The following is a 24,059-nucleotide window of genomic DNA, read 5'->3' as shown; positions in this document are numbered from 1 at the left end:
GTGCACCCATAATTGTCGAGGGCGACTCAAGTCAACACGCTCTGACGGTGCACCTCCGTTCTGGAGGTGCCGAAATTGGTAACTGTCAAGTAACCCAGACTGTCTGGCAGGGCTGGGTGCTGCAGTGGCTAATGCGCAGCCCCATTGACTCTTCCCCTGTGTTTTGCAGACCTCTGAGTGAAGCCACTACTGGGAGCCCAACCGTCTCCTTGCTAATTGTTGCCAGACCAGCTGTTATCTTTCCTTCCCCCTCCGATTTGTCCCCAGGATCCTGCGTAGTGTGACTAGGGTCGCGAGCAGCCTAGTATCCAGGGGTATCTTGTGGTGATTGGTGCCAGTTATAAATCAAATGAGCACAACATACTGAGTCCGTTCTGCTGTTGCTTTAACCGAATGATCATGCTGAGATACCCCTCCTGGGGTGATTTGTGCGTGGTATAAATCAAATTAACATAACAGGGGGAAGGGTGATTGAATCTATGTGTCGTGGTGGGGCGGCATTTCCAAAGCTGGTTGGGAGGTGGAGGACGGTTTGGGACACACAGTACCTGCAAACACAGCGGCATCTACTAGCCGGATATGAGGGCACCGCATTAGGGTGCTGGGAGCGCGTGCGTACGAGTGTGTGTGTGTGTGTGTGCAAGAGCCAACTGATACCCATGGCACCACCCGGAGTTGCAGAGGGGATGTGCAGGAGTGAGTTCAGGGGAATGCGAGGGCAGCAGTGTATTGTTCCTGGTCTTGTTCTTCTGCCAGGGAATTCCTGAGTTTGGCATTAGTATTTACTAATGCGTCCTAGGTTATAGTGCTATGTGGAAGTGTTACAACCCTTGTATACACTTATTGCTGCTAGCGTTGGGAACCGGGGTGCACCCTGAATTTATGTGTTACATCACTGTTGGTAAACTCTAGGGTGGGTCTTGTGCTGACAACGTTTGGCACCGCATGGCGGTGCAGGGAGGGAAAGTATTGTTTTCTCACTTGAACATACTGTCTTCGTCGTTGCACACAGTTGGACTTAATATTGTGAACTCTATTGCTAAATGTAATTTTTGCCCAGATTTCCACGATACTTATGTTGTGTCTACAACATTTTTATCTGTCCGCACGGTGTGTGAAGTCTCATACCGCTCAACGTGTTTGTGGTGGGGGGTAGTGCTGTTGCCTGTGTGATAAACCTGACTGCTCTGTGCCAAGCTACCCAAGGGTCAGCGCAGGTTATACAGCGGGTGTAATCACCCACCCCTGACAGTAGTGGCAAGATTCTGCCTGTCTGGGGTCTTGCCGCAGCCAACCAGAACGTGCTGCCTCTAACATTTGCTATTTCTTTTCACTTTTAGTAAATAATTTATTAAGTTAAACACAAAATTAGAGTGTACACCATCACAATCCAGCCACAGACAAATAAAAAACTGATCAATATACAGGAAATCCAACTAAGATATGTATTTTTCTACATTCAAGCAAGCATATTAAACAATTGCCCTTTATTTTTCATGAAAACAGAAACAAAACAAAAGACAGCACCCTCAAGGGAACAAAGGCATCCTAAACCTCAACATAAGCCAGTGTCTTTCAGTAATATACACAATTATATTTTTTAAACTGTAAGGATTTAAAATATGTTTATAGTCAGTAATAAATGGTAAACAGTTTGTGACGAAAATAAAAAGAACCTTTCTTTTGCATTCTAATTTACTTTCTGAGAACATTAGTTTTATATATCTATGCTGGTACACACATAAGCTTATGAAAAATGGCTGGTAAATCCTGCGCCCTGTTTCAGGACAATGAACACATTTTTGCTGTCTACCTACCTACCTACCCAGCAGTAAAACACCTGATTTGAAATGTATCTAAAATCAAAAGACCTCCACCTCCAAATTGGCCGTCAGATAAAATTGTATTTACCTGAAGCATGTTGCTGAAGAAATGAGCTGAGCACTTAAAAAACAAAAACAAAAAAAAAACAGTGTGAACGTTCAAGTAAAATAACTCATTTTATGGTTAAAATGTCTTTATTGAGATTTACATTGTAAGAAATCCAGGGCGATGCAGCACCCAACACACTTAAAGCAATAAACGGTCAATCAACCAATCTCCCTTCCCCCCCCCCCCCCCCCCCACACACACACACACCCCTCCCACCCCAGTGCAGAATCATGTTATGGTACTATGAGGGATAGGCACAAGGCTTACAAGGTGGCCTTCTATCAGATCCAGTATCTAGTGGCTGTCCTTATCTGGGAGTCAGAGGAGTCACAGGTATTAAGAGCAGACTAACTCTCTGAACTCTCCTGAAAGTTGGGATATAAAGGGATGCCATAGCTCGCCATAAGATTGTCCCTATGCTGTAAGTGCATGTGTAAGCTTTTCCATCACCAGGATATGCCATATCCGGTGCAACCATCCCAGCTGCGCAGGGGCCTGAGGGGTTCCCCAGTGGGGCAATATATTTTGTAGGACTGCCCCCAGGATGAGGCTGATCTGACTGCTCCGTAGTGACCTAAGCGGGAACATCAAAGGGTTTGATAAGCCCAGTATGATATATTCTGGGAACCACTGGAGCTGTGACTGTCAATATCGTTTAAAATTCCCTCCCAATAGGAGGCTAGCTTCGGGCATTCCCATAAGGGATGAACCAGCATTCCTGAGTCGCTGCAACCCTTCCAGCACAGAGGTGAACGCGAGAGATCGCTTTTGTGAAGCCGGACTGGCGTGAGCTACCAGTAAGTAATGACCTTCTCTGTAGTCTCTCCTCTATTTGTGTTGTTTGCAGTGTGGCATGCTCTATAATAAATACCCTCCCATTCCGCGGTCTTAAAGATCTGCCCAGCTCCGTCTTCCATTGTGCCTGACTTGGGACTCTGGCTATCAGAACAGATTGTAGGAATAGGTCATAAAGATCCGAAATTATATGCTTGTCCATCGTCTTCATCAGTAACCATTTTTCATACTGAGTGAGGGGCCTGCATGCCCTCTCCCATATCTGAGGGTGCATCACCCAGTGGCGAATCTTAAGATAGCTCATCCTCTCTGTCTCCGGAAGAGCATGAGTGTTACTTAAGCTTTTGAAGGGCAATAGCCCTTCTTTGTCGAATAGATGGCTGATGGAGCGACATGATGGGGATGTCCAAGAGCGATAGGCACCAGGTCCCGACCCAATGTTAATTCCGGGTTCCCCATGATAGGTGTCAGAGGAGAAGGGAAAGACGTCAGCCCTCTAGTTCGGGTTACTTGGTCCCATACCTTCAAGGTTACCCTGGTGACAGGGGAAGAATACAGTCCCCATGACCTATGACAACGCGGCAAGAAGGGGACCTTCCAGAGAGAGGTACCAGCAGTTGCACGGTCCATAAACAACCAACGCTTATCAGATTTGGTTCGGTACCACTCCACTAGATACCTAATATGGGATGCTCTGTAGTATTGTTGGAAATCTGGTATACTGAGCCCATCCCCCCCGCCCTCCCCCCGAGTGCGGACTGGTAAGCCAGGAGTCGTGCCATTCGTGGTTTTTTGCCTGCCCATATGAAATTATTTATTTCACCTTGAAGTGTCCCAGATGGGTGCTTGACCGGCATCTCCTGGAACAAGAACAGAGCCCTGGGTAGAACTGACATTTTTATGGCGGCTATTCTGCCAAGCCATGAGATAGAGTGGAGTCTCCACTGGGTCAAGTCTTTTTTAACACTCTGAAGGAGAAGCTTGTAGTTCAGTTTTGATGATTGTGAGACTGTCCTCGCTATTTGGATAGAATGCTTTTGCCACTGGAACAGGTACTGCTGGGCCAGTACTGTGACCTTCTTCTCCGGGAGCGTGAGACTAAGTGCCTGAGATTTCGAAAGGTTTAGCCGAAAGCCCAACACCCTCCCAAATGCCTCCATCTCCATAAAGCCGTGAGGGCCTTTAGTGCATCGTCCTGTGCTACCACAACATCATCTGCATAGAGTGCAGTAGCGTATTCTTCTCCTCTAAAGACGGCCCCGGTAATCTCTGGGTTATCCCTTACCCGCACTGCGAAGGGCTCCATATAGAGAGCAAACAGCAGGGGGGGCAAGTGGGCACCCCTAACGAGTCCTGTGACCGATCGGGAATGTGGTGGAGCTCTGTTAACTCTTACAGAGGCCCTCAGTTGGCTGTAGGTGCGCGCTAGCCAGGCTCTAAACCGAGGTTCAAAGCCAGAGTGGCCTGAAGGTACGACTAGTTGATGCAGTCACACGCCTTCTCAGCGTCTATGCTAAGCCGCATTAGTTCCCGCTTCGAGCGCTTGGTTGTATCTAATATGTGCATAATCTGTTTAGTGTTATCCCCACACTGTCTGTGTGGGATGAAGCCAGCCTGGTCGGGGTTCACCAGTCCTGGCATCAACGGATTCAAACAGAAGGCCAGAATGCCAATGAGTAATAACTCATTTTATGGTATTCTTTTTCACTGAGACTTTGCAAGATTGCCAGAGACTACTACAGTTGAAATTCAACAGAGCTCATTCACTTAACTAGCACTCTCTCCCAAGCTCTTGAAATAGGAAAATAAGACTAGAACATGGAGGGTGTAGGAATTCTGTCTTTTCTGCGTGGTGACTCCAGATTTTTTGCCTTTTGCTGGACCCTGTATGTTTCTGGTTTAGAAGTCTGCACTTTACCCCAGCTAACCAGCAGCAAAGTTCTTTGATTGCCCCTTTAACCTTGAGTGAATTAGCAAATCATAATTGGTATTTTTAACCTGCCTATAAGTCCCTAATGTATGGTACAATGTGTACACAGGACCTGGAAGTTAAATTTTGCTAGTGGGCTGCAGCATCCATTGTACCTTTCACTACAGTGGCCTTGGAGACATGGCTTCAGGCTAACCATTGTAGTCTTACTGCTACATTTTTAAACCTGCAGCCCAACCTGTCAAAAGGACCTTTTTTGACAACATAAAACCTCCCTTTTAAATAATAATAAGTTACCCCTATACAAGCTTAGTAGCCCACAAGGTATGGTGCATGGTATATAAAAGTGGGATATGTAGAAAATACATTTTACATGGCCCTACAGTGATTAGGCCCAAACAGCTATTTTCACAGTGGCACACCTAGATGTTCTATGTAGAAAACCAAAGTATAGATTAAAATACTAATGTGGTATCTCGGGAATGGGAGCAGCTGAGCAATATAATTAAATAACTTTCCTCTGCCTGAAGTTCCTGGGGACCAATTTGACATTGGCTCGCCAGATTCTTCTAGCCAGCTTAGAATAGGTTACTCACTGAAGCAAACATGAATGGGCAGAGATTCCTCCACTGAACTTCACAGAATATGCAGGGTGGTTTCTGGGTGTAGGCTGCAGGGTGAACTTCACAGAATATGGTGCAGGCTGTAGGCATCCCTAAATCCCTAAATCCTACTTGACAGATCTCTTCAATTCACATATAAGACTTGGGCACACTTGATAGAGAAGATAACAGGATGCCAAAACAGTTCTTGTTGATCCATTGTCTGGTTGCCCATAGAACTCTGCTTTTGTCCTGTCCAACTTTTGTCTCTGGGTTTGTTTTGGCGACAGTGGCTGCCTCAAACTGTTTTTTAGTATTAGATGTGGGAGGACACTAGGATTACCATATTGCAACACACACACTCCTCTCTCTCTCTCTCTCTCTCTGCCTCTCCTCCCACCCACACACACACACACCCCAAGCGCCAGCCACAATTCTGAAATTGCCCAAACTGGGTAAGGTGGGTCCCAAGAACCTTTACCCCATTGGTTATGGCATGTCCAGTACTCATTCCCAGCCACTTGCTAATGCCAGGGATAACCGTGGCACCTCCGTGCACCTATTTCAGAAAGGTCCCTGGATCCTGAGTAAGGTCAGAAGAGAACTGGACAGGCCGTCTGTTGTAGGAAAGTAGCTTCTTTATAGCTTAGTTACCCCCACTTTTGGCCTGTGTGCTTGACTGTGTCTACTGGGGTCCTGCTAATCAGGACCCCAGTATTTATACTATCTCCTTTAAATTTGTTTTTTGGGTACAGTTAACACAATATTTCACCCACAGTTGGCATACCGGTGGCCAGTTATAAGTCCCTAGTATATGGTACCTAGGTACCCAGGGCATTGGGGCTCCAGGGGATCCCTATGGGCTGCAGCATATATTTTGACACCCATAGACAGCCCATGCAAAGGCTTCTGCAGGACTGCCATTGCAGCCTGCGTGAAAAGGTGCAAGTACCCTTTCACTGCCATTTACACTGCACCAGGTCACTTATAAGTCACCCCTATTGCAGGCCTTCCACTAGCAGAGGTGCCCCCACGACCTCCAAGACTATTTTCCTGGACTTCGTGAGTGCGGGGACGCCATTTTACACGTGTACTGGACATAGGTCACTACCTATGTCCAACTACATAATGGTAACTCCGAACGTAGGCATGTTTGGTATCAAACATGTTAGAATCATACCCCAAAGATTTGCAAGCATTGGTTGTATGATTCCATGCACTCTGGGGGCTCCTTAGAGGACCCTCTAGTATTTCTATTCCAGCCTTCTGAGGTTTTCCAGGCACCCCCCAGCTGCTGCCACGTCACAGACAGCTTTCTGCCCTCCTGTTGCTCGAAAAGCTCAAGCCCAGGAAGGCAGAAAAAAGGATTTCCTTTGGGAGAGGAGTGTTACACCCTCTCCCTTTGGAAAGAGGTGTTACAGGCTTGGGAGGGGTAGTCTCCCCAAGTCACTGGAAATACTTTGAAGGGCACATTTGGTGCCCTCCTTGCATAAACCAGTCTACACCGGTCCAGGGACCCCCAGTCCCTGCTCTGGCGCGAAAGTGGACAAAGGAAAGGGGAGTGACCACTCCCCTGTCCATCACCACCCCAGGGGTGGAGCTCAGAGTTCCTCCAGATGGTCCCTGGCTTTTGCCATCTTGTATTCAAGGTTGGCAGGGAACTCTGGGAGCATCTGAGTGGCCAGTGCCAGCAGATGATGTCACAGCCCTCCCCTGATAGGTGCTTACCTGGTTAGATGACCAATTCCCCTTTCAGGGCTACTTAGGATCTCTCCATTGGGTGGTTCTTCAGATTCGGATTGCAAGACTCCAGCAGGAATCCTCTGCATCCTCCACTTCGACTTCTCACTGAAGAAACTGCATCTGGACCCTCCAGGATCTCTACAAGCTGCAACAAAGAAGCAAGATGCTTTCTGCAACATTGTATCTCTGGATCCTGCCAGTAATTGCAACTGTTTCCCAGTTGTGCATCCTCTGAGGACAGCCCATCTTCAGCCTGCACCAGAAGAGCGAAGGAATCTCCCTTGGGGTGGAGGAGTCACTCCCCTGCCTCAGCAGGCTCCATCTGCAACAACGACCGGCTGCGTGGATCCCCTCTCCTGCTGAGCTGCGTGGATCCTGCATTACCGGTGTGGACTGAAGTGGTCCCCATGGTCCTCACTTCCCTCTGTCCAACTTTGGTCGACGTAAGAGCTTGCTTCCCCACGCAAGACAGTACCCACATGCACCGCATGTTTTGCAGCTGCCAAGGCTTGTAGGCATCCTTCCCCCAAGTCCTTTTTGCATCTTGTAGCTCCGGCCCCCAGCACTCTATCCTGAGACGCACAGCTTCCTGAGTGGTTCTCCGGCGGCCTGGGAGCCATTGCCATTGTGCTGCGTGGGCCTCTTTTGCATCTTCTTCGTCCCTGTGCTGTGGGACTCCTGTGTGCGCTGCCTGGTCTTCTGTGGGCTCTGAGTTGCTGAGAGCCCTCCTCTGACTCCACCCTCCTGGGTAGAGTCCACTTGGTCCTTCCTGGTCCCGGGCAGCACCATTTTCCACTAACGGCAAGCTTTGCGCGTGCCAAGGCTTGTTGGCGGACTCCAGCAACTCAAACCAGACAGCGTGGGACATCACTTGCATCCTCCAGGAACCTGACTCCGTCTTCTTGGGTGCAATACTGACTGTTCTTCTTTACCGGTGGTTCTCCTTTTGCACTTTCATCCGGATTGGCAGGGGCTCCTGTTCTTCCTGGACTCTTCTGTGCTCCTTGCACTTGGTTCTCTTCTTCCACAGGTCCTCTGGTCCTGGAATCCACTGTTGGTGTCTTGCAGCCTCTTCTGGTTCTTGCATAATCCTTCTTTTCATTTCTGTGTGTTCTAGGAAACTTACTGTGATTTACTCCTGCTTTCCTGGTCACTGGGGTGGGTTCTAGTATCTTACCTTTGGGGTTTTCTAGTACTTCCAGCTCCCCTCTACCCACTACATTTGCCTAGGTGGGAGACCGACTTTCACATTCCACTTTCTCAGTATATGGTTTGTGCTCTCCCAGGCCCATTTCTAACTATTGTGATTTTCACTAATTGCACTGTTTCTACCTGTTTTATGCCTATTTTTGCATACTAGTGTATATAATTTGTGCATTACTTACCTCCTAAGGGAGTATAGCCGCTATGATATTTTTGGTATTTGTGTCACCAAAATAAAGTATGTGTTATTTTTGTAACACTGAGTGTTTTATTTCATGTGTGTGAGTACTGTGTGACTAAAGTGGAATTGCATGAGCTTTCATGTCTCCTAGATACGCCTTGGCTGCTCATCCACAGCTACCTCTAGAGAGTCTCGTTTGTAGACACTGCATACATTTCACTAATAAGTGATAACTGGACCTGGCATAAGGTGTAAGTACCATAGGTACCCACTACAAACCAGACCAGCCTCCTACATCTGTGACCTAAGAGGAGCCCTGAAGGACTTGACTTGCTCCCTCTTGCACCCAGGAGAAAGAAATGTACTCCAAGGGTCATAAGGCTGACCTCATGTTAAAGCTACAGGACTACAGCAAGCTACAAGAGGCCTTTTCCAGGAAGTGCCCAGCTGACCAGTGGCAAATGGACCTGGACTGGACCCTGCTGTTGGCCTTTGCCTGACACTCTGCGATTCTCCACGTATCTCACATGGGGACCTACAGACTTTAGAAGTGTACTTCTGCGGTGAATTGGGACTAAAAGGACTAAGTTAGAACATTCAGTCTCTGACCAGAACGAACCTGGTTGGTGTATCCAACCCGTGGTCCATCACGGTCAGCCTCTAATTGTGCCAGGGTCCCAGACTGCCATGACCTTTGATTATCTATGCCTGTGGTATTAGTTTGCTGAGTAGCCTCACTCAGGATTAAAGCACATTTCTTTTTCTCAATCTATGAAGCTATGCACAAAACGTATACCAATGCCTAACTTAGATCGAAATGTCCTTGACGAACATTGTTTATAAAGATATGCTAATATCCTACGCACTTAATAAAAAATGAGAAAGCACATCAGTACCCTTAATCAGTTCATTGCATCAGTAGAATGTGTCAACAACAAATATCTCTTCATGCACAAAGCCCCCTAATCTATGTAAAGTGATTGACATTAAATTGATCGCCATTCTGTAGATTCAAAGACAGAAATCACATGGTCCTGAAGTCCGAATGTGCGTCAACTGCTTTTCATGTACTCATTGTTCTGGGCTTGCAAAGGAATAAAAGGGAAACAGATATCTGCTGTTTTACCAGGACCTTTGTTTTTACCAGCAACTTTGTATTTTTATTTAATTAATAGACTGACTGTGGGGGGTTTACTTTGGGGGCTTTGTGTATCAAGAGCTGTTTGCTGTTGTTGCAGCCTGTTGATAGAATGAATTGATTAAAGATATTGATGTTTTTCTAATAATTATTGCTTAAGTGTATAATTTATAAGTAGACGTTTTTTAACGTTTGGTAAGGCCATACCAATCTACATTAAGCATCGGTATGCCTTTTGTGCTTAGTTTTATAGATTAACAAAAATACATTTGCTCTAGTCCTGATTGAGATAGTTCAGCAGATGAAAATCACAGGAGTAGAGTTTTGCTGTTATTTTAGGATGCCATTCAGAAACACCTTGTTTTGAAAATACTCTAGTTTAAGAGGAAACTATCAAACATTTTGATTTTGTCAAATTTTGTCTCGCTGCAGGGAACCTCCTCCTTAAGTTTCACACACTAGATAGAAAAAATAGTTGTATAGAATTTCAAGTGCTAAAGTGCAGTAGTGTTCATTTCCGTAGTTATGCTACTTCTTTATGAACCATATTACTTGTTGGTGTTATTAAAGTACTTCTCGTTTCTTAAATGACAGTACTGGGTAGGGTAATCTCTTGGTGTGGCTATTATGTGATTGTTGAGTTTTGAGTCACTGCTGCTGCCCCTCCTATGCTACCTCCTGGAGATGCGTTAAACAGCTCGCCCTCGCTGACCTTAGAGTCAAATGCAGTAGGGGATATACCTGACCCAGTTTGCAGGCCTATAGTTGGACGACTTCCGGGACATTAATGATGAATGACCACGACCACCATTGTTTAGGCCCAGTAACCCCTGCGTTTCCTGTGGCCCCGGGTGTATTCTGACAGATAATTTATCATCTAATTTCACATTATTTGAAAAAATAATTTCTCCCTTGTTGTCAATGGCAAGTACCCATGGTCACTCCAATCCAGTGCCTAATGAGCAGCGATTTCACAATTACCATTAAAAAGCCTTCTGGATTATAGTGCTGGCCTCTTCCATCTCTTCAAGAAGGTCCTATACATCAAAAGAATTCAGGCTAGGTTTCAAAGCTTTTCTCTCACAATTCACTAAAAAGACAGTCCTCACAAAACTTGACCAATCCAATGTTTTCCATTGGGAAGGAATGTGGCATGAAATTCTTTTTTTTTTAATTTACATTTTATTTTTGTTTGGCTTCCCAAGGTGTATGGTAATGAAACATGAACTAGGGCCAATTACAAGTATAGCAAGTCTGTGGCCCCCACCACTTGAAAAGGGGACCATAATTGTATTCAGTGTTGAGATACCAGAGGGTTCATTGGCTTACTGTAAGTTAGTTAAACTATGGTGTGTACAGTCACCTAGCTGTTTGAATGATTTTCCTGCCATTTTTTAAATCTAAAATATCTCCTTATAGACTGTCTTCTCATTGTTCATACATCCAGATATATTTGATTGTGGGAAATTCTTCGCTCAAAGTAGCATTTATAATCTGTTTACTTTGTATAGAAATTGCCTCAGTGCGTATATCGTGAACATGCAGGAGCAGCACCACCACGTTTACCCTCGGATCCCTCTTGGTATATGTGCAGTAACCTTAAAAAAAAAATCACATTTCACAACCAGCAAAGGGATGCCTCTCAGTGCTGCGCTACCTCAAAATCATCGTCAAGGGAAGCCTGCAGCCACATCCCCTCCCCATCCTGTTTCAACTCCCATACATTGGTCACTGATCTCCTTAGTCTACTCGATAGGACCCTTCTGTGTTTTTACCTCTGCCACAGCACCACTCTGCTTGGCTCACTTTGAGCACCACTTCTTGTGTCCACTGTGACACCTTAAGCCAGTTCACAACCTCCCCAGCTGCATAGATGTGCCTTACTATTCATGGAGGAAGCCTCTGATCTTTGCTCGACCCCTTTGAGTGGTGCAGCTGTGCTCCATTCTCACATGGGCTCCTGTAGAGTGGCTCTACAACAGCGATTTTATCTGACAGTTTGGCTAACAGGCAGAAAAGTGGGGGGGTGGTGGTGGCCTTCTTCTCCAGTTAATAACACTGTATAAAAATATTACACATTTTTATTTAATTATAAAATATTTAATAACCTATTTTGAATTTAAAAATGAATGTAATAAGTGGTGTTATTAATATTAAAACATTTAAATTAACCTATTTTGAATTTTAAAAAGACTATTACTTTTTTTATAATAAAAATTAAATTATATTTAAAGAATAAATATGTATTATTGTAAGGAAATGCCTCCTTGGCATGGTTACCCCCTAATGTTTTGCCTTTGCTGATGCTAAGTTATGATTTGAAAGTGTGCTGGGACCCTGCTAATCAGGCCCCAGCACCAGTATTCTTTCCCTAAACTGTACCTTTATCTCCACAATTAGCATAATCCTGGCATTCAGGTAAGTCCATTGTAACTGGTACCCCTGGTACCAAGGGCCCTGATGCCAGGGAAGGTCTCTAAGGGCTGCAGCATGTCTTATGCCACCCTAGGGACCCCTCACTCAGCACATGCACACTGCTTCACAGCTTGTGTGTGCTGGTGGGGAGAAAATGACTAAGTCGACATGGCACTCCCCTCAGAGTGCCATGCCAACCCCACACTGCCTGTGGCATAGGTAAGTCACCCATCTAGCAGGCCTTACAGCCCTAAGGCAGGGTGCAGTATACCACAGGTGAGGGCACATGTGCATGAGCACTATGCCCCTACAGTGTCTAAGCAACACCTTAGACATTGTAAGTGCAGGGTAGCCATAAGAGTATATGGTCTGGGAGTTTGTCAAACACGAACTCCACAGTTCCGTAATGGCTACACTGAAAACTGGGAAGTTTGGTATCAAACTTCTCAGCACAATAAATGCACACTGATGCAAGCGTGCAATTTATTGTAACATACACCCAGAGGGCATCTTAGAGATGCCCCCTGAATACCTAACCGACTTCTAGTGTAGGCTGACCAGTTTCTGCCAGCTTGCCACACACCAGACATGTTGCTGGCCACATGGGGAGAGTGCCTTTGTCCCTCTGTGGCCAGGAACAAAGCCTGTACTGGGTGGAGGTGCTTTTCACCTCCCCCTACAGGAACTGTAACACCTGGCGATGAGCCTCAAAAGCTCACCCCATTTGTTACAGCGCCCCAGGGCATCCCAGCTAGTGGAGATGCCCGCCTCTCCGGCCACTGCCCCCACTTTTGGCGGCAAGGCAGGAGTAGATAATGAGAAAAACAAGGAGAAGTCACTCACCAGTCAGGACAGCCCCTAAGGTGTCCTGAGCTGAGGTGACCCCAGCCTTGAGAAATCCTCCATCTTGAGTTTGGAGGATTCCCCCAATAGGATTAGGGATGTGTCCCCCTCCCCGCAGGGAGGAGGCACAAAGAGGGTGTAGCCACCCTCAAGGACAGTAGCCATTGGCTACTGCCCTCTCAGACCTAAACACACCCCTAAATTCAGTATTTAGGGGCTCCCCAGATCCCAGGAAATCAGATTCCTGCAACCTGAAGAAACAAGAAGGACTGCTGACCTACAAGCCTGTAGCGAAGGAGGAAGATGACAACTGCTTTGGCCCCAGCCCTACCGGCCTATCTCCAACTTTGAAAACCTGCTCCAGCAACGCATCCGACAGGGACCTGCGACCTCTGAAGCCTCTGAGGACTGCCCTGAACTAAAGGACCAAGAAACTCCTGTGAACAGCAGCCCTGTTCAACACCAGCTACTTCTTTGCAACAAAGAAGCAACTTTCAAAGACTGCATGTTTCCCGCCGGAAGCGTGAGACTTCACACTCTGCACCGGACACCCCCGGCTCGAGATCCAGATAAAAAACACCTCAGGGAGGACTTCCCAGCAACTGCGAGCGCATGAGTAACCAGAGACGACCCCCTGTAGCCCCCACAGCGAAGCCTGCAGAGAGAATCCAGAGGCTCCCCCTGACCGCGACTGCCTGTAACAAGGGACCCGACGCCTGGAACCAACACTGCACCCGCAGCCCCCAGGACCTGAAGGAACTGAACTTCAACACAGGAGTGACCCCCAGGCGACCCTCTGCCTAGCCCAGCTGGCTGTCCCGAGAAGTTCCTCCCTGTGCCTGCCTGCACCGCTAGAGTGACCCCCGGGTCCCTCCATTGTTTTCTATCTGAAACCCGACGCCTGCTTTGCACACTGCACCCTGCCGCCCCTGTGCCGCTGAGGGTGTATTTTGTGTGCCTACTTGTGTCCCCCCCAGTGCTCTACAAAAAAACCCTGGCCTGCCCCCCGAGGACGCATGTACTTACCTGCTGGAAGACTGGAACCGGAGCACCCCTGTTCTCCATAGGCGCCTATTTGTTTTGGGCACCTCTTTGACCTCTGCACGTGACCGGCCCTGAGCTGCTGGTGTGGTAACTTTGGGGTTGCCTTGAACCCCCAACAGTGGGCTGCCTATGCCGCAGGACTGAGACTTGTAAGTGTTTTACTTACCTCCTAATCTAACCTTTACTCGCCTCCCCAGGAACTGTTGATTTTTGCAGTGTCCACTTTGAAAATAGCTTATTGCCATTTTTACAAAGACTGTACATGATATTGTTTTCATTCAAAGTTCCTAAAGTATCTAAGTGAAGTACCTTACATTTAAAGTATTAACTGTAAATCTTTAACCTGTGGTTCTTAAAATATACTAAAAAATATATTTTTCAATATAAAAACCTTTTGGCCTGGAGTAAGTCTTTGAGTGTGTGTTCCTTATTTATTGCTTGTGTGTGTACAACAAATGCTTAACACTACCCTCTGATAAGCCTACTGCTCGACCACACTACCACAAAATAGAGCATTAGAATTATCGACTTTTGCCACTATCTTACCTCTAAGGGGAACCCTTGGACTCTGTGCACACTATTTCTTACTTTGAAATAGTACATACAGAGCCAACTTCCTACAATTATGTTTACATTAATTTATATTTTTAACTATTTTAACGAATTTAATTGAATTTAACATTATTTCCTATGGGGTTTTATTTTAAGTCCCAATTATTTTCTATGAGAGGGTGTTGCAGTACCAGTAGTTGGTCATACATAGTGCTGGACTTGCTGCAAAAGTGTAAGTTACTACAAAAGTGTAGTTTGTGAATACTGCAAAGTAGCAAACTCACTCAAAAATGCAAACTTACTCGAAAATGCAAACTTACTCAAAAGTGCACTTTGCAAATCAGGTGCTGTATTTTATATACTAGTATCCTTTGTCTTCTTCATAAAAAACAACTTGAACGGCTGCTTCTGAGAGAGTGTGGTAGAATACTGGAGGGTTTGTAGTTAAGTTGCAGTGTCAGTTTTCACCCTTATATGGCAACAGCCTGCATGACTAGATTGTCTTATGTTTTCCCTCAGTTTTCTTTAAAAAAGTGAATGTGGAATACATTTTCTTTTTAAAAGTGCTTAAAGATAGTGCACATGGGTGGGACTATTCAGTGCTAATTATTTCAGTGGAGATTCCTGTGAAGTAAAGTAGTATTACAGGTTATGGGCCTTTTCTTACTCACAAAAGTGTGATTTCTGTATACTAAGTGCATTAGACAACCATGCCATCCGTAATCTGTTTTATTATCTACCTGGCTAGCCAGTGTGAAAATGAACTAAAGTAAATCATGACAGAGGGTGGTGGAGACTGGTCACGACGCATGCCGTTCATCTGCTCTGACATCCCAAGTGTCAGTCGTTTCTTTTGCATATGGTTTTGGCCACTTTCTCTCGTAGAAATAAGCCTTCTAAATGTTAAAGCAAAGCAGGGAACTGATGAACTAGGAGTTCCAGTTTTGTTTAGCCATTTTGCCTGTGGGTGTATAATGAAATGATCATGAGTTAACTCATTTTTGGAGGAACGATGAGAATTGGATGCTTCTTCTAGTAATGCTGCCTCACATTCACATTAACTGTCAAAGTGATGCATGTTCAACTGTTTACATATGATTCTTTCTTTATGCGCCCTTATGATGGAATAGCCACTTCCACGTTTTGAACAGCTTAGATAATGCCCTCCCTTTTTTACTTCACACCTTGTATGTGTAGGAGACCAAATAAAATTCTAGGATTTAATTGATTAGATAATCATAGCATTGGATAGCTAAGTAAACCCAAAAGTTAATCCAACAGAAATTATACAAATGTTCATACGAAACAACCAACTGATTCTTGGTTACTGTTCCTAATGTTTTGTGTTGGGATTTTTTGTAGGTCCAATGCACAAAACCGGAGTGTGGAAAATGGCGTCAGCTAACAAAGGAAATTCAGCTCACTTCGCAGATGGCAAAAACCTATCGCTGTGGCATGAAATTAAACAGTGGTGTTAAGGTAGCTGAGTTTGCTTTCTTCAAGACCGCTGTAAACGTCCTTCCACTTTGTTGTAGGTGGGAATTGTTTGGATTAAGGGAACCTTCCTTTTCCTGATTTCTGTTTTACTGCTTTATGTGTATTATGCTTTGTGACCTAGTTACTTTGGCAAATACTTCAGTTTCCAATGTGGCTTTTAGAATACTTTTTCCTTGAAGGGACTGAAAGGGATTGAGGAGTTAGAGCAGACTGTAGATCATCAATGTGTCAGACGCTGACCAGGACTATAGGGTCTGTCACTCTGTTTTGGTTGTACTTTTAAAGGATAAATACAAAAAAATACAAAGCACCGTATAAGTAAAGATGGATCATGCAATGTTTAATTTTCTTTGGCGTCCTTTCTTAATGGATGTAGCACAGATATTATACAGGAAAATCCGAATTGTTGGTCGTAGTAGAACATGTATTGATTGATGATAAAATATTTTATCTAGGATGACATGAATGTGGCAAAATATGAGAGTCTAAGTGCTGTATAAAAAAGTGATATCTTCTCTAACCTACACCCGGATCATATTCACCTGTGTACCCTGATAGCTCGTATTAGTGATTGTCTAACAAATCACAAGGAATTTAATTGAGCTCAGCAGGATGAAAAGTTTGGTTGGCCTGAAATGGAATATGAGCCTGAGTGCCATAGCAAGACCACTGGAGCAGAACTTCTTAAATCTGTAATCCTCTCGCAAACTGACTAAATGTGCCTTTATTTGCGGGTGACCTGGAAAGAAGGGGAGTGATTTCAGGATGGCCAAAAAAGAGAAGAAAGGAGACAAGGAAAAATGCAGGAAGAAAGGGAGAGTTACAGCAAGGAGAGGAAGCTGGAGAAAAGCAGAGGAAAGAGGCTAGGAGAAGAAAGGAAAGACAATGGGAAGTGACAGGATGGCAACAGAATGGGGAATGGATGATGGAAAAAGGTGAGGAAATGAGGGGAAAAGGAGACAGTAGAGGCAAAATGAAGATAGGAGAAGTGAAGACAATAAAGGGAAATGGGTAATTAATGAGAGGGAAGAAATATGGGAGAACAAAGATGGGAAGAAAAAGATAACAGGAATGGGTGATGAAAGAGAAGACTGGAAAGGGAGAGAAAGGAAATGGAAGGGGAGGTAACAAAACAGAAAATGTAGTTGCTCTTAAAGAAGTACTATTTATGTATGTTTATTCTTCTTCCCTCTTAAGACTGTTCCTACTGTTAACATGACGGCATAGAGAAGGGATGTTACAAAGATCTTCCTTTTTGATAATGAGGGGAGAGTCACTCATAAATGCAGAACAAGCATAAAACCAGTCAATGACTTCAGATCTTGCTTGTCTGTCTTGGTATAAACTCTGAATGCGACTTTTCCCACTTTGTTTGTTGTTTGTGCCCCATCTGTATGCTTCGTAACAGTAACTTGCCATTGAAACGGTGTTGCAGGGTGTACATCCCCTGCACCCAGCCAGTTAAGTTACGCTTGATCTCCTTCATGTCGTACTAAGCAGTCATTGCATTGTATTCTAATTATGTTTCACGCGCACTATCGCCTTGCATTGCTTTTTTACTTTGAATTGCAGGTGTAGCTCACAAGCTTTATGCGGAATTCCTTGGTCCCTGACATACCAGGGTTCGATTCCCCACTCCGCATGCTTTTGGGGATTTTTAGATTGTGCCCACCTTCACCTCTGTGTGAGCTGAGAGAGCGTTCTATCCTCACTGCAAGGCGCCCGCTACCTTGCCAAATCTGATAGAGTGGAGCATAGAGTGAGGAAGTACTGCTCTCTGCAGCGCAGTCTCTTTCTATTTCCAATGCTCGGAGGCGGCACACACATGCGTGAAGAGCCAGCTTCTGTTCTGGCCCCTTTTGAAGTGCATACTGAACACGGAGAGATGCGTGTTCTATGTCGCTGGCCCTCCCGAGCCTTATTACTTCCCGCATACGTCCTGCTGGCAGTAGCCTCAGGGCTGTAATAATTATATTAGGCTTTGCCTGGTTATTTCTGGCAGGTGTCCCTCCACTCTTTAAAATATTTGCAACCCTAATCCTCTTAAAAGTTAGGTGTTACCTGCCTTGCAAGATTTACCTCCTGGCTTAACCCCTAAGTTGGTGACAGGCACTGCCCTCTCCTTAATACTTTGTGCCCTGCCCTCTGCTTAATACTTCTGTGCCCTGCCCTCTACAATTATGGCTGAATATGGGGAAGATTCTGGAGAAGGTTACTACTATGATGAGCCTTTGGGGTCTTTTGAACAAGACTTGGTCTACGCACTAGACGCTGGGGTACACCACACGGTGAATGAAGCCTTGGCCAAGGCAATAAGGCCCATAAACAACATTTATTTGGCTCTGTTGGGCAACAAGGCTAGATCCTTCCCACTGCACCCTGTAGCAGTGAGGCGCCATCAGCCCCCGACATTCCGGGTACCAAGGTAGAAAGGAACCCCCACGTAGCAGACTTTGAAAATTTGGTGAGGTCGCTGGCTAAAAGACATGAATATAGTACCTCTCCCTCTACCTCTAAAATGAGCCCTCACGATGATTCGGACTCATCGTCCACTCTTCAGAGCTGGGACCTAGGAGATGATTCACTCCCTTGCAAGCGTAAGAAGAAGCATCACTCGCAAGTGGCCCGGCAAACTTTCAAGGTCCTCACATTTGAACCTGAAGATATCATTCACCCCAGGTCTCCTCTATGGAGCCCTTCTGCCAAAGTGGCAGAGTATGTAGAGACCCACATTTGCCATGGTTTTGAGAAAGATGTCACATCTCGGCTGAGATCCGAGTGTCCCAGTCCAGATTTCCCATCCAAAGTCACAGAGACCCCCTGAAATAGACCCCACTCTGGTGACGTATTTGAAAAGGTGTTCTAAGAATCCTAAGAAGAGCATCGATCAAGCTTGGTGTGGGTGCCAAGACAAACTGCTTGATATCTCTGGGCCTCTAACAAAAATACTGGAAATGCGATTCCATGCCAAAGAGTCTGGGGCACCTATTGACCTCAAAGTCCTAGTCGGATGGGCCCAACGTGCCCTGTGTTTCCTAGGGAACACTAATTGTGCTGTCTCAAGCAAGCGGCGGCCACCCATTCTTATCATGATGGACCCAAAACTGGCCAATCTCACCACCTCAGAATCAGGTCCCTTTGCTCCGGGATTGCTGTTTGGCTCCTCCTCCTTCCTCAAAGAACTTTCAAAATTAGCAGCAAATTACTCGAACCTCGACCAGGTTCAAGGTTCCATCAAAAAGGTTCTCCGTCCACTTTTTAGTAGGGCCAGACGCTTTAGAGGGCAAATCTTTGGCTGCAACGTCTACCAATGTCCTCAAAAAGGATACTATCATGAAAACATAGGAGGGTACCAGGACTCCAACTCCTCCTCCTCCACCTTCTATTCCTCATGTTATTGTGCAAGTTGTAACAGATTCTGAAGAGTAAGATCAAGAGGAGTCCCAGCCTCATACCAGGACTCTGGTTCTACAGGTGAGCCTAATTTCCATGTCAGGTGTAACTTTAGGGGGCAGAACGGAAATGTTTCTTCACAACTGGCAAAAATCACTCAGGATTCTTGGGTTCTGGAGACAATTTAGGGTTACAAGTTGTAGTTTTACAATTCTCCAGTCCAGCTCGTCACCCTGATGCATTTTTCCCCTACAACATCAGGAGTTCATCTCCGCAGAGATGTCAGACCTTCTACTTAAAAGAGCTATAGTAGAGTCTCTTCCCCACCCTCAGGGTTTCCTCGTCCCCGTTTTCTTTGTAGAAGAGAAGGGCGGTGGATCCCACCTGGTTCTGAATCTGAAGGAATTCAATGGGTGGGTCATTAATCATCACTTCAAAATGGAGGACATCCATTTGTTAAGGGACATCCTTAGAGAAGGGAACTGGATGGTTCATATAGACTTGAAGGATGATTATTTGACCATTCCTTTTTTTCCACCTCATCTGCGGTTTATTCAGTTTCTTTGGCAAGTACAATGAAACAAGTTCAAAGTTCTTCTCTTTAGCCTGTCATCAGCCCCTTGGTGCTTCACAAAAGTGATACGCCCTGTAGCAGAGTCTCTTCAAGCCAGAGGTGTTCATCTAATAATTTATCTAGATGACATCATCATCATGGCTCTGTGTCCCCGATTGCTTCTCGCTCACATGGAATGGATGATTTCACTCCGCCAAGATCTGGGCTTCACTGTGAACAGTTAGAAGATGATTTTGACTCCTTTACAATGAATGCGGTTCTTGGGGTTTCAGGTGGACTCAGTACTGGCTCAGTTGATTCTTCCACCTCTGAAGGTCGGCAGCATCAAGAAAGAGTTGAGATAGATGTTGTGCAAGCAGACTGTCCTTGAGATTGTTATCCAGTGTGATGGGCCTGTTATCTTTGTTGATTCAGGCAATTTTTCTGGGTCCCCTTCGTTATCAGGCTTTCTAACGTCTAAAGATTTCCCACCTTTAAAAGGGTCTCAGCTGCTCAGAACAGATAGCCCTGTCGGTGACGGCAAGGGCGGATATGTATTGGTGGCTGGAACGTATGGAAGCCTGGAATGGCAGAACGATTTTTGGGTCTTCACAGAGATCGAGTCCAATACCAGCTGCTCGGGGTGGGGAGTTTGATGTGGCCCGATATACACGGCAGGTGCTTGTCTAGAGTGGAACTGGGCCTTCATATTAATTGCTTGGAGCTTCAGGCAAGCTCCTTTGCGATCAGGAATCCTTTGCAGGTCAGGAAAGATTGTTGCATCCTCCCATCTCCTCAGTGAGATATGTCAACACACTAGACGGGATGAAGTCACGCATCCTGGCAGAGATTGCCAAAGATTTCTGGCACTTCTGTCTTCAGCATCAGACATCAGTGGTAGCAGAATAACTCCTGGGTCGGAACAACTCGGTGACAGATTGGCAGTCTCGTCACCTGCAGTGCTGCAATGATTGGAGATTATATCTGAAAGTCTTCTATGTTCTCCACCTCCGTTGGGGCTCTCTTTACCTCATGTCTCAACCGACAACTGAAAAGGTTTTTCAGTTGGTGTCTGGATCCGGAGGCCTTAGCAACCAGTGCTTTCGTTCAGGATTGGTCTCCATTCCTGGTTTATGCCTTCCCCACCCTTCATGATGATCCCCAGGGTCTTGGTGCAGGGAGCTGAGTTGATCCTACTGACGCCTCTTTGGAGAGCTCAGGCTTGGTTTTTGGTTGTCCTGGAAATGAGCTGTGCCTGCTCAATTCTGATCCCGTCTCGTGGAACCTTCTTCTGGATTCTGTGGGCCTTCCTGCATCCTCTGAACCTATCAGAACACCTCTCTCTTGTGGCATGAAGAATTTCAGAGAGAGATGGAGTCTCCAAAGGTTTTTGCAGGAATTTAATGACTTCATCTCATAGGCCTGGTCTTCCTGAACTCACAAACGCTATACTTCCGCATGGAAGCGCTGGTGTAATTGGTGCCATGCACAAGATGCTGCTCTCTCTTCAGAGGATTGTAGTTCGGTCATGAATATCTTGTCCTCTTTGGCTTCCTCTGGTATGGCCTACAGGTCGGTAAACAGTTATAGGTCAGCCATCTCTGCAGGTCATTTGCCCATGAATGGTAGGCCTGTGGGTGAACTTCCCATTGTTTGTAAACTCATAAAAATTATTCAGATGACCAACCCGTCTCGACCAAAATATTTGGCCATGTGAATGTGATTTTGCGTTTTTTGGAATCTTGGCCTGCAATAAATATTTGTCTAGAAAACACTGTTTGGCTAAGCGTACCATGCTCTTGTGTTTAATCTGTTGTGAATTAGTATTAGACGTCAGAGCTCTGGATTTAGCCAGTAGAGTCTTTTCCCCAGAAGGGGTGACATTCTCTATCACTCGCCGTACCAAATATAATTCTAGCTCAGTATATTATCCTAGCTTTTCTGAGAATTTTAAACTATGTGTGGTGCAGTGCTTGAAAGCATATGAGGTGTGTACCGCAGAGTTTCGTACCGATATGGGTGGACAATTGTTAATTTCCTTACAGAATCCGTTTTGTCCAGTCACATCGGCTACTTCAGCTAGATTAATCTGATGGCTTTTAAATGAAGCAAATACTGATTTCTCTACATTTGGTACCCATTCTGCAAGAGGTACTATGGCGTCAAAGTCCTTTTCCTTGGGTTCTCGTTTAGAGAACATTTTAAGGGCAGTTGATTGGTCGACAGAGTATACATTTAAATTGTTTTACTACAAACCCATTGTAAATATCTGGTACCATTCTAAAACACTATTTTCAGAATGAAACATATAAAACAACAATTCACTACTGAATCTGTGCTTTCCAACTCATCAAGACCTAAGAATTGCTGGTCTCTTCCACCCACAGGAAGCAGCAAATAGGCAAAACAAACAGTGGCATAGTTCTGATTTTAACCTGTTAGCAGACAAGGACGTAACGGTTACGTCCTTGGCTGCGGTGCTCAGACGCCAAGGACATAACCGTTACGTCCTTGGGCCGGCTCGCTCCCCACATGAACCTTGCCTCGGCTCCCCCAGGGCAGGGATGGAAGGAAAAATTGCTTCCCCTTCCACCCCGCATACTCCCCCTCCATGCCCCTCCCCCCCTCCCCCCCCCCATGCAAAAGCATTTTTCCTCCAATCATATTGAGGGGCCGAGAGAGGCATCAAAGGAAAGGAAAGGCCTTTTCCTTGATGTCTTTCTCAGCATTTCTGCTGCCTGATGTGATCAGGCAGCAGAAATGCCCACTAGACACCGGGCTTTTTTTTATTTATTTTTTATTCATAAGCGGATCGGCAAATTATTTTATGGCTGTTTCTGCCCCCTAGGGGCAGAAACCCTTAGACACTAGGGACCTTTTTTTTTTTTTTTTTTTTTTTTTTTTTTTTTAAATATGTGGGGAGCGACCCCTTAGGCAAGGGTCGCTCCCCTGGGGACAAAATTAATTCTAGGCCGTTTCTGCTCCCCTTGGGGGCAGATTGGCCTATTTTTATTAGGCCAATCTGCCCCCAAGGGGGGCAGAAACCACTAGAAACCAGAGATTTTTCTTGTTGTTAGTTTCACGTGAGGAGAGCGACCCCTTAGGCAAGGGTGGGGGTGTGGGGGTGTGGGGCAAATTTGTTTAGCCCATTTCTGCTCTCTTTGGGTGCAGATCGGCCAATTTTTATTAGGCCAAAAGAAACCACTTGACACCAGGGATTTTTTATTTTTTTGCGTCAATTTCATGCAATGGGAGCGACCCCTTAGGCAAGGGTCGTTCCCCTTGGGGGCAAATTTATTTTAGGCCATTTCCGCCCCCCTTGGGGGCAGATCAGCCTATTTTTATGAGGGCAATCTGCCCCCAAGGGGGGAAAAAAACACTAGGCAGCAGGGATATTTTTTTGTTGTTGTTGCGCCAATTTCACACAAGGGGAGCGACCCCTTAGGCAAGGGTTGCTCCCCTGGGGGGGCAAATTTATTTTAAGACATTTCTACTCTCCTTGGGGGCAGATCGGCCTATTTTTGGAAGGCCAATATGCCAAAGCCAGGCAGAGACCAGGGAAGATTTTTTTTTTTCAAAATAAGAGGGTGGGGGTCCCAAATAAATGGGGCCAAAGTTGTTCTGCCCACCAGTGGGCAGATGGGGCAATTACCACTGATCCACACCCAGAGGGAAGGGGGGGGGTCAGAAACTCTACTAGATGCCAGGGAATTAAAAAAAACAAAAAAACAGTGTGGTGGTGGCTACCAACCAGTATGGGCAACTGAAGGGGGTAACAGTCTTTCAACTCTCCCCCCGCACACTAAAACATCATATCCCACGGCAATTTGATTATTTTGGGTTTTGGTTTTACATTTGGGCCATGAGAGCTTGGCAAACTCTCAAAATCGTCCCACTTGGAATGGTGAGGGCTGCACTTTTTCAACTTTAGGACACTGCCATGTAGAAAAATCCACAAGACCTAGACACATCTGAAAAACTAAACATCTAAGTGGTGTGCTTCACATGCACCCCTTACCATTTTGTTACCCCCAATGCCCCGCAAACCTCCAACTTTGCTTGAAATCAAACATTTTTTCCACATTTTTGTGATGGAGCCTTCCGGAATCTGCAGAAATCCACAAAATTCCTACCACCCACCATTGTCTCATCTATAACGATAAAAATTCTGCCCCACTTGTCAGCCTAAAAATGTTTTTTTTTTCAAACTGCCCTTTTGGACCCGCTTTGGTTCCTCC

At 45.6% G+C, this 24,059-nt stretch overlaps 1 protein-coding gene across 6 annotated transcripts in view; it reads left to right on the top strand.

The window, feature by feature from the left end:
* Positions 1-24,059, top strand: part of KDM1B (lysine demethylase 1B) — a 639,352-nt gene that overhangs the window by 171,616 nt on the left and 443,677 nt on the right. For all 6 annotated transcript variants that reach the window (XM_069218247.1, XM_069218264.1, XM_069218273.1 and 3 more), the window contains one exon: positions 15,741-15,857. In XM_069218247.1, the coding sequence (XP_069074348.1) occupies positions 15,741-15,857 (117 nt within the window). The remainder of the gene's footprint in view (positions 1-15,740; positions 15,858-24,059) is intronic.

Source organism: Pleurodeles waltl, chromosome 2_1 (assembly GCF_031143425.1).
Source record: "Pleurodeles waltl isolate 20211129_DDA chromosome 2_1, aPleWal1.hap1.20221129, whole genome shotgun sequence".
In the NCBI taxonomy this organism is placed as follows: domain Eukaryota; kingdom Metazoa; phylum Chordata; class Amphibia; order Caudata; family Salamandridae; genus Pleurodeles; species Pleurodeles waltl.
This window is presented reverse-complemented; position numbering and strand designations above follow the sequence as displayed.